We start from the raw sequence: 15,954 nt of genomic DNA, 5'->3' as shown, positions 1-15,954 counted from the left end.
CATTACATTACAGTCATTTAGCAGACGCTTTTATCCAAAGCGACTTACAATAAATGCATTCAACATTTTTTCTATGACATGCTAAAACATTACTTTTTATGATATGATAACTTTTTTTAACATACTATACTATGACCTTTTAATTACTTTTTTGATATGATATACAATGCCGTTTAAATTATTCCTTTCAACATACTATATACAATGATTATGATGACTTTTTATAGCTTTTTTTTTACATTTTTAGACTATGACTTTTTTATGACTTTTTTCAATATGCTATACTGTGACTATTTTGTGACTTTGTTATGACATACTATAGCATGCCTTTTTATAACTTTTTCAACATGCTATACAGAACATTTTTTTCAAATTTGTTTCTACATATTGTAGTATGGCTTTTTTATGACTTTTTCCAACATGTTCTACTGTGACTATTTTATGATTTTTTTTTGACAAACTATACTTTTTTATATTTTTCAACATGCTATATTATGACTTTTTCAGTACTTTTTTCAACATGCTATACGAGGACATTTTTCCAATTTCTTTTCGACATATTATACTACATGATATATTAGGACTAGAGAAACATACAGGCTATGATTTAACTTTTTATAACATGCTTGAATATGACAACTTTACAATTTACGACATTTGTATGACTTATTATGACATGTTTATACTATGACTTTTTATTGACTTTTTTGGACATGCTAAAATATGACTACTTTGTGACTTTTTAAAAATACTATACTATGAATATTTGGTGACTTTTTTCAACATACTATAGACATACTATACTGTGACATGCTATTACATTACATTTTTCAACATGCTATTCAATTACTTTTTTATGACTTTATTCCGACATACTATGGCATGCCTTTTTATACCTTTTTTCAACATGCCATAGTATGACTTTTTATGAATTTTTTTACATGCTATACATGCTATACTATAACAATTTTCTACATGCAATACTATGAAATTATCATGACTTTTTTCAGCATACTACAATTACTTTTTTCTTACTGTACTATAACTTTTTAATTATATGTTCATATGACTTTTTATGGCATTCTATGCTATGACTTTTTATGGCATTCTATACTATGACTTTTTTATGACCCTGATGAACTAAAACATCAATGTAGCAAAGTATTATTTTAAATATTCATTGGGCTTATTCATCTTCTGTGTTGCATGTTTCTCTTCCCCAGTTCTGAGTAATGTCTTTAACCATACTCAAACAAAATCCAACATGAGTACAAATAAACAGAGATCGCCACCTTGTGGTTAATAAAAACATTCACATTACAACATAACCCATTTTTTAACAATAACTGTTAACCAGTCTCAATCAACTCTTTCTTTTTGAAGGGGGTCCTCTGTTTATCCTGGGTATCTATGGACAGGTGATTGTGTTCCAGGGTAGTCAGGGGCTAAGGGCTCTGGGGTTTGCTTTGGAAGCATCTGTTACCATTGACGTTGTTCAACATGGGCAGCGCATAATAGTCTTTTTAGTGGCCTCTGCATTGGCCTGAGGCCACAGTGGATCTATGTTACTATGTCTGAAACCCAAGTATGTTGCAAATAATGCATATTCTGAGCTTTGGAAGGGTCCGTCTTGACCTCAAATGGAATTCCAAAAGTATAGAATATTATGTACAGTTTGCGAATTTTGGCTCTGTGACCTCACTAGCACTGGTCGGGGCAGCGACGTCATGAATCGCTTGAACTTACTTGAGATCAGGAGAGAATCCTCCATCTGAGAATGTATACCCAAAAAAATCCAGTGGTTTGTGCGTATGAGCACTTGACCTTGTTGAAAGTCAGGTTCTTCTCCTTCAGTTGCTGAAATTTTTCCCTAAGAGCTTGATCAGGGGCAGATCTTGTTCTGCCACCAAAATGTCATCATTTTGGTTGATAACTCCTGCAATCAATGGCTTGTTGAAAGGCACTTTGGAAGACTTCTGCAGGAAAGGAGATGCCAAACTTTTGTCTTTTGTAACGTCCCAGTCCCACATGAGTGGAGAATGTTGTGATGTATCGCAAGGATGGCTCTAGTTCTAGCTGACAACATCCACAGTTGAAGTCCTTTGAGCGATTGTATCAAGTTGTCTACTGTAGATGTGAGATGTCTTTCTCATTCAATGGCCTAATTGAGCATCCTCATGTCCACTCAAATTTACTCTGCTTCTGGGTCTTTTGGCTTTGGGACAGGATTGATTTGGAAAAACCCATGGAGTGGGACCATCCACCTTCTCAATGATGTCATGGTCCTGCGAGTTTCAAAGGGGGTGAATCTATCCTCCCAGAAAAAGATGGTTACCTCTCAGCAGAGATCCAGAACATGGTACAGAAACAGGCTGTGTCTGTTGACCCCATCACAACAGACAGAAAGGGTTTTACTCCACACACTCTCTGGTTCCTTAGAAGACAGAGGGTTTCAGGCCTGTTTTGGATCTCTGTTTGTAATCGGTCTTACAGTGCTTAAGGTGCATTCCCGCAGAATCCATGAGGGCTTACGGCTGTCCCACCGTCAAATCGTTGAGGGCTTGAGGGCTCTCTCTCGCAGACATTTTGAGCCCTTTATGTACACATCTTATTAGTCAGCATTTCTGCAGACTTTCCCTGATGGATTAACCCACAACTCCTAGCGTTGTGAAGTAAAATGATGTGTAAAACGAGCTTACCAAAGGATGCCCAGAGGCTTGATTAAAGGTATACAAAGAGGAAGTGTTTTTCAGCCTGGCATTTAAAATGTATTCAGTTTAACATTAAGGATTTAAGATATACATAAAGCCAAATTAAATCCGAGGAATGCAAACCGTACATGCCAGATTTATTCATTCACCATTTCTTTTACTTTTGGTATCTTTTGTTATCAAAGCTGTTTTGACAAAAAAAATTGGAAATAGATTTTTGGACAAATCTCATGTTGTAAGGAGCCTGGAAGACATTCAAATCAGGCCATAAAAAACGTTAAATAAAAACCCACAATTGTACATTACATGTTTTGGTGTCAACAAACTTGATAAGTCACCACAATGTGCTGTCCCATTGGTGTTTATATAATTTCAAGCTCTTTCAGTCTCTCATACTCATCCACCAGGTGATGTCAGTAAAGTCCAGTGTGTTTAAGGCTTTAGAGAGTACATTAGGATTGGGCCAGGAAAACATGTGAGTGAAAGAGATATCCAAAATGCCCTTTGTAAAAATCATTGACTGTAATACGTCAACAGAATAAACAATACATTTGAACCTGGCGTATCCAATATTCAGATATGTGTGCAAATTAGCACATACTTAATTAGATAAGATAAGATAAGAGAAGATAGACTTTATTGTCCCAAAGGAAGTTTGTCTTGGACACATACAGTATCTGCTGTTAACAAAAAATACAAAAATGACATAGTGCATACATACAGTACATGCACAGACTGTCACCTGTCCACATGCATGCACACACAGTACCTACAGTACATGCGCTGACTGGCACCAGCCAACAAATAAATTGCACACTGCCCATCGTACAACACACCTGTAGTCATCGTAATAGCGTACAACATATGTAGAGTAAGAGTAGAGCAGCCTCGTCAACATAGACTCATCATAGAAAGTACATGTGTACAGTTAAAAATCAGCCTTACAGGGGTTAGGCTCTGGCTAGCTTGCCATTTAGGGCTTTATTGGACAGGGGGACAAAGGAGTTCTGAAAGCGGTCGAGGCTGCACTGGGGGACTCTGAAGCGTCTGCCTGAAAGAAGAAGCTGGTATTCAGGGTGGAGGACATGGGTGGGGTGAATGCCTCACCTGCATATTTTAATATAGATTAGATTGAAGAAGATTAAATACAGAATAAATTAAGTTTAATGGCGATTTATTTTTATATTAGTTACATTTAATACCGTATTCACCTGGGTGAATAAACGGATACACAAAGTTATTTTTTTTTTTCAATTCCTGGCCCCTAGATGGCGCTGCGGGGCTTTTGTCATCTGCCGTACCCCTCCTGTCGAGGAAGAACTGACGTCAGACTGGAGGCTGGACCATCATGGCGGCGGTGATGAGACTTGTCAACAGAAGTGTTTTAGGTCCAGCAATGGGTCAGCAGTATGTGGCGTTCAGCTCAGCAGCAAAGGTCAACGCAGTGAGTTTCCTTTTCGCGTTTGTCGTCCAGCAGCTTCCATTGTGCACGACGAGCCAGCGGCCCGGACGGCTATGCGTGTCAGCTTCCTGTTAGCGTCCTCTGCGGTCAAGCTAAAATAGCTGGTAACCTAAGCAGCTGTTGCTACCTTACGCCTGTATTAAATGTGTTTGTGTGTGTGTGTGTGTGTGTGTGTGTGTGTGTGTGTGTGTAGGCTGGCGTCAGAGCAGGTCGAGCTCTTCCAGAGAAGGTGAAAATAGTGGAGGTGGGACCCAGAGATGGTCTTCAGAATGAAAAGGTAACCTTATGTGCTATTGATTAGTTAATCATTAACGTTACACAGCAGCTATTAGCTAGGAAATAGCTTTAATGGCTTTACAGATGAACCCGGATGAAGGAATGTCAGTCGTGCATTTGTGTCAGTGTTTTTCAAGTGTTCCTCTTTTTGTTGCTTTACTGCTTCCACTCACAGACCATCGTTCCAACAGAGACTAAAATCCATTTGATTGACATGTTGTCCGCGTCAGGGCTGTCAGTCATTGAGGCCACCAGCTTTGTATCGCCAAAATGGGTTCCACAGGTGAGTTTGTTCTCCCAGAGCCATTCATATGGATCGTGCTGCATGCCATGTACAAACTGCATGGACGTGGCTTGTTTTCTCCACCACTAATTGGTTTTCTGTTGCCCAAATGTCAGATGGCAGACCAGGTGGAGGTGATGAAGGGGATCGATAGGAAACCCGGAGTGTCTTACCCGGTCCTCACCCCTAACCTCAAGGGTTTCCAGGCTGCTGTGAGTTTCTTCACATCCCAACACACTTTCCCACTAACTACACTGACATAGCATAAAACCAGCGTCTTACACTGTAGGCGATGTGTCTAAATGTTTCATGTAAAATGCCCTCTTCTTGCTCTTACTTAACGACAGGTGAAGGCAGGAGCCTCAGAGGTAGCCATATTTGGTGCTGCATCTGAGCTGTTCAGTAAGAAGAACATAAACTGCTCGGTGGACGAGAGTTTACAGCGCTTTGACGAGATTATGAGAACAGCTAAAGAGGCTGGTGTGCCAGTTAGAGGGTAGGCTCAACACATTTCTAAGTCAGTGGAAATATAGAGTGCGATTTTTGCATGTAATTTCATCCCTGTTTTTTGTCACCGCAGTTATGTGTCATGTGTTCTTGGATGTCCGTATGAAGGCATGGTGGCACCTGAAAAAGTTGCACATGTGAGTCTTCACTTGATGCATGTGTACATTACAGTGACTGTCGGACGTCTATTGATCGTCCTTTGACAAATAGCATAAACGCGACAAAAGCACCGTTCATGCAGCCAAGTCCAGCTTTGACTCTATCTTGCAGGTAGCTAAGCGCCTGTACTCCATGGGCTGCTATGAGATCTCTCTGGGTGACACTATTGGAGTGGGGACTCCAGGTAGCATGATTAAAATGCTGGAGGCGGTGAGCAGAGAGGTGCCAGTTAATGCCTTGGCCGTGCACTGCCACGACACCTACGGCCAGGCCCTGGCCAACATCCTCGTAGCCTTACAGGTCAGACCTGGTCCTGTAATGCTGTTTGAAAAAAATGTCATTGAATGATGTAGTAAGTGCGATACAATGTGTGATTATTATTTTTGTGTGTGTGTTTTGCAGATGGGAATCAGTGTGGTAGACTCGTCAGTAGCTGGGCTAGGCGGCTGTCCCTATGCCAATGGGGCATCTGGAAATGTTGCTACTGAAGATGTAGTCTATATGCTGCATGGACTTGGGATTCAAACAGTAAGAAGTCACACTTTATGTTTCTCTTTAGCCCCCCCTATGTTTCAGTTCATTTATAGTATAGATTAAAGATGCTGCTCGTGCTTTTGTGTTTAGTTTAATACATTATTTTTCTTATGATGAAAAATGACTCTTTCATGAATTAAATGCACAAGCTTTGCCAAATGTTCCAGTCCACCCCATCATGATTTAGATTGCAGTTGTAATTCTTGTGCACGGTGTGAGCTCCCTCAGGTTTGACCCTTTGACTCTCTGTCCTCACCTCAGGGAGTGGACCTCTCAAAGCTGATGGACGCTGGAGCTTTCATCTGTCGCACCCTGAACAGAAAGACCAGCTCCAAAGTGGCGCAGGCTACCTGCAAGCTGTAGACAAAAGTCAAAGTTTTCACAGACTGTACACTGCAACACAACCATGTAACCCGGAGCCATCCTCCTCTGTATGTTCACTTCTCCCCATTCTAATTTTAGTTTGATTCATCCTCTCCCAGTATAAGACTATAATATTTATTTTACTGAACCCTCCCTCTGTTTGAATAAAATATCTGATTAAATATTCACTACATGATAGCATAGCTGGAACAGTGCCTTATGTAAAGTCGGTCTAATCATACAGATGATGCTAGCTATGCCTTAACCTGTTTCTTTAATAGTGTGCTTACATTCCTTTCTGGGCAGTGGGTAAATCACAGACTTTGTTTATATTAATAAATGAACCAGTAAAATTGAATATCTTAGCGATGGATAAACTCGCTGTTGATGTCAGAAAAGACAGAAGAGTTGCTTTGACTTGTATTTTGCTCTGTATGCAGTGATCACTGTCTTCAAATGAATTCTCTGTATAGGGAGCATCTATGGAAATCAGTCCGTGGTGAACTTGGGCATTGTACTGGCTGTGGATTTATTTAAAATTGCCTCTATTCAAATTAAACATGTACATATCTGACTAGATTGTGAATTTTAAAAATAAATCATATTTTATAAATCAAATGTGTCTTTAAAAATGTATTTGAAGCCATCTTTGACCATATAAGGTGCTAAAGTGAGGGCTAATATTTTACAACTGCCATATTGTTTTTGCAGTTTGTTGCGGAATGAATGAACAAACTTTTCTTCGCCGCACCTTGTTAAAACCTGACTGACACGTCCGACGGGCAGAGATTCTCACCGCAGTCCTTCACAACACTTAAGAACATACATCATAGACACCACAAACGGTAGAATAGCATGTCATGGTGACTCACAGTGAATTGTATTGGCATGCAATCCTGGTGATTGTTAGTGTAAGAAGTTGTTACGAGTCAGAAGCAATGGAAAGATGTAGGTCCTTAACTTGTCCCTCCCACATATAAATAGAATGTTCTGTATTCCAGAAATAATATTACCAGCAGCCCTTACTGTTAAAACACCAAACAGCAACACACGTTCAATAAATTTAATACATTTAGTTTTGTCAGAAATTAATTAACAACAAGAGCCATAAAATACATTTCCACCTGATGTTCACAGTGGACACTTAGTATCACAAAAATGAGTTATAGTTCAACGAGCCATCTGTTTGTCCAACCTTCATCCCACCTCCTCTCCTCTGCGCTCCAGCACTACCAACACAGAATTCAACAGCAGCATTCCTTTTGCCTTATTTAAATCAACAGTGGTCTTGGGTGAAGCGAGTTTGTGTACAAGCGAGTCAAAACACAGGCAGTCTATGTACAGCATGACTGTGTAGCATAAAACAAACATATGTCCGCTGAGGCTTTAGATGTAGAAATCTACTATTGATACATGAGTTCTGAGAAAATAAATGCAGTAAAAACAAAAAAATTGGCCAGTTTGCACACCTTCAAGTATTACTCAGCCGTAACTCTATGACTTTGGAGTGTCCACAATCCAATGCAGAATATTTGTACCATTCTTCGATGATTTAAAGGTCATCTGGCTGGCAAATGGGGAAGATAAAGCTATGATGTACGTCCAGTTAAACAAAGGAGATCACTGAAATATGAATGTAACATTCAGTGACAACAGAGCACCCTGACACACCACTGTATACACTGGCAGGGAGGGTGAATACCTCTGCCAGGTGTGTCCTGCCCTCCTTGCGTGACGCTGAGCATCTCATTTCTTCCCCCTCCTGTGTCAAAACTCGAATCACAAGAAAGACAGAAACCTCACAGGTATGTTCTAATATGGGTTAAGGGGTGACGTTGAAAAGGCACACAGACCGTTATCGTATTCAAAGAAGAAAACCATCGTATCATTTACAAATCATTTTTGGCTCTAGCTGACTTGTAAATATTGTGGATGTTGACTTGGAAACCAAAGTTCATGTGCTCAAAAAGAGTCTTAGATGTGGACACAGGGGCCCACAGGATGAATCCAGTACTGATGACTCAACTTCCAGGGTCTGACACACATGGAAGCTTTTGGCTCATTGTTCTGAGTCTGATGTTTGTGATTGGGTTCTAGCCCAAGCACTAGTGAGTGCTGCAGCCTGACTTCCATTCACTAAGAACTGGACAGATTAGGAGCAGAGGCTCGTATCTTCTCTTCCATTTTGAGTCCAGATAGCCTGTGTGAAGGCTTCATTGCGCTCCTAAAGGATGGAGGCTGATCTTTCAGGTCCCGCTTCAGCAGGCTCATGTTGCTGTTGTTGAAGGGGTCCCTGTTGTACTCGGCCTGACGCACGGCCATGTTGCGATTGCGCCTATTCACCTTGTTCGCGATACGTACAAAGCGTTTGGAGATGAGATAAATGATCTCGCAGATGTTGAGGACGATGCAGAGGCCTGAAGCTCCAACCATGAAGTAGGTGAAGACCTTCTTCTCAGTGGGGTGGCCGATGTAGCAGTCCACCAGGTTGGGGCAGGGCGCCATGTGGCACTTGACCAACCTTGGCAGGTAGAAGCTGTCGTAGATGTAGTGGAGGATGTAGAGGAAGGAGACCTCGATGCCTGTCTTTACGAAGAGGCTGACCAGATAGGTCCACCACAAGCCGCCGTGCTTCTTGCCCGTGTTGTTGTACAGCTTGTTGCTGTCTCCGTGCTTTGCCGTGTGCTTGCGCTCACGGTCGTCACGGTACGCCACGTGCATGACCACCATGAAGGACGGGCAGGTGACGAAGATGAGCTGCAGGGCCCACAGGCGGATGTGGGAGATGGGGAAGAAGTGGTCGTAGCAGACGTTGGCGCAGCCGGGCTGCTTGGTGTTGCAGTCAAAGTCCTTCTGCTCGTCGCCCCACACTCGCTCTGCTGCCACCACGTACACCATCACCCTGAATACAAACACCACAGACAGCCATACCCGCCCAAACGCCGTGGAGTATTTGTTCACCCCACTGAGGAGGGCTTGGAAGGTCTTCCAGTCCATGTCCTTGGCTGGCAGTCAGAAACCTCTTCTGTGGAATTCCTCTCTTGCTAGTAGTAGTTTATCTTCAAACCTGGACGAGACAGATTGAAAAATGGGTGAACAGGTTTTCATTGTCTGCTGAGTATTCTGCTTTCACTCTGCGTTAGTGGGGTCTCACTTCAATAACAAATGACCTCTCATTCTGACTTTTTAAACCACACATGTATCTTCCAAAGCTGATTTAGAAATTAAAAATAACTCTCCCACGGGCCTCATTCATCAACCTTGCCAGAAACAACCACTGATGACAACACACAGTTATGAGGAGGCCTCGAGCCCAACCGTTCCTTAAGGAAACAAGTTGGACCAACGTTATTAACACAACCAGAGTTCATATTTTAGAAAGCAGTACGACAACTTCACAACTTGGATACAGATATTAATTTAGGAAACAAAGTAAATACCATCAGCTTCTGTTGTGTATGTGTTCACATAAAACACACTTAAGCCATTTAAATGAGTAGGAGTTTTAAAAAAAAACAGACTTTTGCGCACAGACTGCGTGGTATTTCAGGCATATTTATTTATTTTTGGCTCTTAGACGACATAACCAAGTCGACAAACACCAGGGATTATTTATCGTTTCATAGACTGCCGTAAAAAAAAAGCCAACAAATCCAAATCAACTCCTTTCCATTTGGCTGAAACGCGAACTTCCTCAACTCATCGCAGACACATCAAAAGTTAATTACAGCGAGTTTTTCACTTACCAAAAGAAGCATTAGTCCATTATTAGTTTAAAGACAAGCGATGGCATATATTTCAGGGGGATTTCTTGCCGCTTTAACGTCGTTTTAGTCCTTTCACGCACAGATTTGGCTCCTTTCGCCAGGTAGACGAGCGCAGTGTTGAGAAATGCGCCTGTGGGTGTGGTTAAAGAAGACAGACTGGAGCTGCCCCAGATGTTCTCTCTCTCTCTCTCTCTCTCTCTCTCTCTCTCTCTCTCTCTCTCTCTCTCTCTCTCCCCCCCTCTCTCTCTCTCTCCCCCCCCCCCCTCTCTCTCTCTCTCCCCCCCCCCCTCTCTCTCTCCCCCCCCTCTCTCTCTCTCTCTCTCTCTCTCTCTCTCTCTCTTCTCTCCCCCCCCCCCCTCTCTCTCTCTTAAATATATTCAGGTAACACAGAAACCATCTCCAGGTACTTTGGGTAGGTGTGCAGATAAGCCTACACATGGACAATAAGTTTGGAACCAGATAAACCAATGAGAGCCTTGGTGATTTGAGCCCACACACATTTGGTTCAGGTCCTAGATTAGCATAGTGGACAGTTTTGAGACGACAGATTTGGGTGCATTGTTTTTTGTGCATGTTTTTTCAGGAAGTGTTGTCTTCCTGTCCCAACGTGTTTCTGGGTGTTCCGTGATACGTACCAGGCAGACACACCCTGGTGAATGCATTTGATTGTTGTTGTGCGCCTCCTCACCTTCGTCTTATTGCAAGTTTCCAAAAGCATGACGAGTGTAAGGCAACATTCTTTCTAGGATTCTCTAAAGGGGTAGTAGGTTATGGTAAAGGTGAGGTAAATGGTGGAGATGAAGCGAAGAGTGGGGACATCAGTTCATATCTTACAGAGTTCATTTGTTGTCATGTAATCACAATAATATTCAACATATCCCTGTTCCTCTTTCTCTTATTTCCTGCAGTGTTAATTTATTCCTTCCTTCTTCCTTCATTCTTTTAGCACCCACGACGGAGCCAAAAAGACATACTGTGTTTCCTTCATTCTTTTTAAGGCCAAGCTCTTCTCAGGTAACACTGTCACAATTCATGAGCCCTTTGAGCTCATCCTCATTGTCAGATCATGGGCTTTTGTCCCCACTTCACCAGCCGCTCGCTTTCACGACCAAACCTATGTTTCTTGCCCTTTACAGATAGGATTTCCTAATCAAACTGCTTTAATGTGTTTCTGTTCTGTAGGGAATACCCATCTCCCCATAGTGTTTGCAGATGAATTCAAGTCCTCAGACGTTGTCAGGAATATCAAAGATCAGCATGCCATAGCTGTGCAAGAGCTTGCCAGTTCTTGCAGACCGGTGCCTGCTTTCAGAGCTATTGAACCCTGTGTTTACATTACACAAAAGGATAAAAGACTTGCTCGTGTATCTCCGGTCTCAAGTCAAGTCAAGTCAAGTCAGGGTTATTTGTATTGCTCAGTAGAATCACATACAATGCCTCAGTGAGCTTTATATTTCAGGCTCACTAACAGCAACGGCTCACAACAACCAAGCCCAATATTTATAATATAAAAATGTTCTGACAACAACCAAAGTTAATACCTGTAATTTACATAGTTCTTATACAAGAGTTGTTAAACTTAGGTAAACTGACAATCAAGGTGAATTTGTCTTATTTCACTTTGTTAAAATGTGGATGTGAAACTGAGATGTGGACAGAAATTCAGGTGTCTGGTGCCAGGCTAAAACATGGCTACCCACAAGTAATTAAATTTAGAAGAAGGTTGTTTCTCATTTTCCATCTGTAAACGGCTGAATTCATAATGCCAAGAGTGAAAAGTTACACTATGAAGAGGATGTTATGGTTGCTCTGGCTTCTCTAAATGAATCACTTAATCTCGAAGTCTTGCAGCCATGAGCTAAAAGTCTCAGAATATTGTTAGAAGTATCAACTGCCGTCGCTCTTTTCAGGAAAGTTCATCTGTGGCTTAAAGCTCGGGCACGTGAACACAACATCTGTGCTTGCAGCAGTAGGAACAGTTCAGCAGATCATAACTAAACTTGAGATGGGGGAGGGGAAAGAACAGTTGTGTCTTGGCTCCAGATGAAGAACTGGTCCAGGCAGTCTGGTGGGACACACCTGGAGGAATGCACCCTGTGACTCAACCTCTGCCATCAGCGAGTCTCGACAAGACAGACTAACACAACAGGATAAAGACATCACTTTTCACTGGTGGCACTGTGAAAGAGGCAAATGTAGCGCACAGACATGACCAGAACAGAAATACTACCCGAGAAGAGTTGGGAGGATCTTGTAGTGGGAGTGATTGTCGGCTCATTATAGAAACACCCAGTCAGGCTGCAAAACAGAATAAGGACAAAGAGAAATGTGCATACTGAAGCTTGCTTTTACTTTCAGAGCTTGTTACATGTTATATTTGTTCTAACACTTGAGAGTAAAGATCCTGTTTGGACAATATAAAAGTGATGCTTGACTCAGATTGAATTACTTCACCCAGGTAATTGTAGCATTGGCCCCAGAGAATAAAATTTCCATCCCTACTGTGTACTTGTGTATGGGTGGGTTGACGATTAAGTTCTTTTGAGCCTCAAATCATCCACAAAATAAAAACTTCCACTTCCGCCATGTGGATTCAGATATCCATCTGCACCATTTCTGGTTTCACCTCAATACAGAGGAAGTTGAAAACAACATTCCAGCAGCAGCTTGTCTTAACCCAAATCAGTCCCCTGTTGCCATGATAAGCCACAGACCTCTCTCGTTAATAGAGTTCATTGGAACTTCTGTAGACATTAACAGTTCCAATGAACACTTAACAGCGGTGCCTGCAGATTATCCTTTCATTGCTTGTGGAAACACACTTTGCCGTTTGACTTTTTAAAGTATCATTCTTTATTGCTTTGAGCAACGCAAACTGTATTTGTTCCCCTCCCTAGGTATGAGGTGGCAGCACAAGTTTCAGCGTTAGACATCGTGAAACCCCAGCAGAGCAAACTGATAATATCTGACTGGCACAAAAGAAGGAGATAGTAAGAAAATACGTGTTTCAACTCTCACTACGTCACTCCTATCGCATGTAGCAATGTAAATACTGGAAAGATCTATTCAGAGGCTGCCCAGACCGACAAATTCCTGCACTGGGTGGGTCGACGCCCGTCAGCACAGATGATTCAAACTGAGGGGTGGGAGACTCCTCCTCTGCCCTCCTCAACTTGCCAATCTACCTAAACAATGAGGGCGCTGCTCCTTGCGACCGAGCAATCTGTGTGCCTAATGGGGAGGGAGGGCTTTATGGAACAAAAGAGGGAGAATAAAGAAAGTCTGCGATGTTTGTCAAACCACAGAATTTGCAGAATCAACAAATCCTTTGGTTTACGTTGCTGTTTAGTATGTTTCCTATGCTAAGACATGTGTGTTAATGCAGTATGCACTGCTGCGTATGGACCTCTCTAAATTGACTTCCTTGATGTTAGGGAGGGGGGAAAAAAGCACATTTTCAAATCATGAAAATTATTATCTTTAATGTAAAATATTATTAACAACTATGCAGCCGCACTGCACCTCCTGATGACATTAACGACTGTGTTTACAGCTCTGCATTTGGACTTCATTGCTCGCTTCTGCCTGTGTACAGGAATCAGTTTAAAACAGGTCAGAACAATAACATACAGGACAGCACAATCTTTCAAACCTTTTGATAAATTATGGGCAGTATTCACAAAGAGTGAAGGGGAAAAGAGGCACTACAGCTTGAACTAAACATTTCGGGGTTGGGCACTGAGTAGAAGGAAAATCTTACACACGAAACCACATGTGTTTGTAAAACCATCTCCAAACTATGGAGTGACTCATGTAATTGGTCTCAAGGCCAAATTTAAATCACACAAACTTGTTTTTTCTTTGAAGGCTGTTGAAAAAGAAAGGAAAAAAAGGGAAAAAAAACTGTAAAATACTCTGACCCAAACCCCACCACAGTGAGCACATTCCAGATCAATGACACATATGTCCTGTGGTCCAGAATTCTTTGACATGTGGACATAGTAACAGTAAAGAACTATCTCTATTGTAGTTCGGTCTCTGAGCACTCAAATGTCTGCTGACAAGTCTCTTAAGGAAGTGCCGGTGGAGGGAGGAGAGGCATATTTCCGTTCCCACCACACTGTTTTTCTTTAAGTCTCTGCCTTTATTCTCAGGATCTCAGGATATGGCGGCGCTGTATGAAGGAGCAGGCGTATCAGGGGTGGTTTTGCCCGTCAACTTTAGAGTGTTTGACTTCATCAGGTTCGATCCACTGGACATTCTGTTGGTCATGTCGTGAGAGTTGTGGACCTTGGTGAAGCATTCACGGCAGCGTTTCCCAACCAGGTAGACGATTTCAAAAATAGAGAGGAGGATGCAGGCCAGGCTGGTGACCACCATGAAGATGGTGAAGATTCGTTTCTCAGTGGGCCGAGCGATGAAGCAGTCCACTTTGTTGGGACAGGGCTTCTGTTCACACTTGATGAGCGAGGGGAAGTCATACCCCTCGTAGATGTGGTAGACGAGGTAGACGAAGGTGGCGTCCACAGCGATTTTGAAGACCAAAGTGAGGACGTAGGTCCACCACAGGCCCCCGCGCTTCTTGCCCGTGTTCTGGTAGAGGCGGTGGCAGTTCTCGCCATACTTGAGCCGGTGTTTCCGTTCCCTGTCATCCCTGTAGGCTACATGCATCACCACCAGGAGAGAGGGGCAGGTGACGAAGATGAGCTGCAGGGCCCACAGCCGGACGTGGGAGACGGGGAAGAAGTGGTCGTAGCAGACGTTGTGGCACCCGGGCTGAGCTGTGTTGCATTTGAAGTCTTTCTGTTCGTCGCCCCATACCTTCTCCGCCGCAACCACAAACACCATGACCCTAAAGAGGAAAACGATAGAGAGCCAAACTCGGCCGAAGGCTGTGGAGTACTTGTTCACCCCACTGAGGAGGCCCTGGAGGAATGCCCAGTTCATGACGAGGTTTGTTCACAGCCTGTCTTCTCTTCCTGCTGATGGAAGACAGAGGAAGCTCTTTACAGTTGAAACGGCACAGACAAAACTCAGGTATCTAGCAGCCTGAGGCCAAAAGAAAACGCTCATATATATCACAGAAGTAGAAGAAGGCTGTGACAATAATAAAAAAAATACGGTAGAACCGGATCATTAACATATACATTCATGTGGTTACGTATCTTTGACGTAAAAAAACTATAAAAAAAATAGAAGCAAAATGAGCACCTAAAAGGCACCAAAAGTTATATTAGACAAGAGACTTTCTTATCAAATAAGCAGAACTAAAATGAATCGCTGTATAGTCAGACAAATCTTACTCAATCAGACAACGACTACGGCAAACGCATTTAAGTTTTTTCATTCCGTGCGCAAATGCGCGTATCCCCAAATTCCACGTCTAAAACTTCCTAAATCGGGTAAATCCCAACAAGTACTGTCCGACTCGGTGCTTTACATATAGATTTGAATACTTACAGTTTAAACGCTGCCGATCCGATTCACTGTCGGAGCGGAGGAGCAGCTTTCCTGGATGAACTCCACCGATGAGATTCTCAGTAGATTTCTCAACATGACGGGAGCGGAGGGGGTGGAGTTGTTTTCCTGCGATGTCTTCGCTCCACTCAACCTGCTCAGGTGTGGCAGCTCCACCGCACCAAATACTTGTTTGCCCAATAAGGTGAGGAGAAAGGGCGATGTTTGTTTTGTTTATATTTATTCAATTTATAGACGTTTGTTCAAACCCTGCACGTGATCATTTCATAATGTACATGTATCCCATTAAATAGATATATTTTACCATGCATGATTTGCATGGTGCATCTCTAATTAGGAACTAACTAAGATTTTATGTATGAAAATAAATGGTTTTATAATTATTTAAATACAAAGCCTTTGACAACATTAACT

General features: G+C 42.3%; 3 protein-coding genes across 5 annotated transcripts; 1 reads left to right on the top strand and 2 right to left on the bottom strand.

Annotated features, from left to right (window-relative positions):
* Nucleotides 1-4,034: 4,034 nt before the first annotated feature.
* Nucleotides 4,035-6,913, top strand: hmgcl (3-hydroxy-3-methylglutaryl-CoA lyase). 2 transcript variants are annotated; one of them, XM_068721928.1, is made up of 9 exons: nt 4,035-4,146; nt 4,367-4,450; nt 4,625-4,732; nt 4,849-4,944; nt 5,080-5,228; nt 5,313-5,376; nt 5,510-5,698; nt 5,801-5,926; nt 6,194-6,913. In XM_068721928.1, the coding sequence occupies exons 1-9, from the start codon at nt 4,060-4,062 to the stop codon at nt 6,293-6,295; spliced, it is 1,005 nt and encodes a 334-aa protein (XP_068578029.1). In that variant the 5' UTR covers nt 4,035-4,059; the 3' UTR covers nt 6,296-6,913. The 2 variants fall into 2 exon arrangements, with proteins under 2 accessions (XP_068578029.1, XP_068578028.1); XM_068721927.1 differs by having other exon boundaries at nt 4,035-4,155.
* A 431-nt stretch (nt 6,914-7,344) lies between these two features.
* Nucleotides 7,345-10,236, bottom strand: gjb3 (gap junction protein beta 3). The gene is made up of 2 exons (XM_068721874.1): nt 10,042-10,236; nt 7,345-9,362 (listed from the first exon to the last, which is right to left on the bottom strand). Exon 2 carries the CDS (start codon nt 9,290-9,292, stop codon nt 8,432-8,434), a length of 861 nt encoding a protein of 286 aa, XP_068577975.1. The 5' UTR covers nt 9,293-9,362; nt 10,042-10,236; the 3' UTR covers nt 7,345-8,431.
* A 3,291-nt stretch (nt 10,237-13,527) lies between these two features.
* On the bottom strand, nt 13,528-15,622 carry gjb10 (gap junction protein beta 10). 2 transcript variants are annotated; one of them, XM_068721881.1, is made up of 2 exons: nt 15,523-15,622; nt 13,528-15,044 (listed from the first exon to the last, which is right to left on the bottom strand). In XM_068721881.1, the coding sequence occupies exon 2, from the start codon at nt 15,007-15,009 to the stop codon at nt 14,221-14,223; it is 789 nt and encodes a 262-aa protein (XP_068577982.1). In that variant the 5' UTR covers nt 15,010-15,044; nt 15,523-15,622; the 3' UTR covers nt 13,528-14,220. The 2 variants fall into 2 exon arrangements, with proteins under 2 accessions (XP_068577982.1, XP_068577983.1); XM_068721882.1 differs by having other exon boundaries at nt 13,528-15,041; nt 15,523-15,611.
* Nucleotides 15,623-15,954: the final 332 nt, after the last annotated feature.

This window comes from Cebidichthys violaceus, unplaced genomic scaffold (assembly GCF_023349555.1).
Source record: "Cebidichthys violaceus isolate CVI_PGR_0920_01 unplaced genomic scaffold, fCebVio1.0.p SCAF_28, whole genome shotgun sequence".
In the NCBI taxonomy this organism is placed as follows: domain Eukaryota; kingdom Metazoa; phylum Chordata; class Actinopteri; order Perciformes; family Stichaeidae; genus Cebidichthys; species Cebidichthys violaceus.
This window is presented reverse-complemented; position numbering and strand designations above follow the sequence as displayed.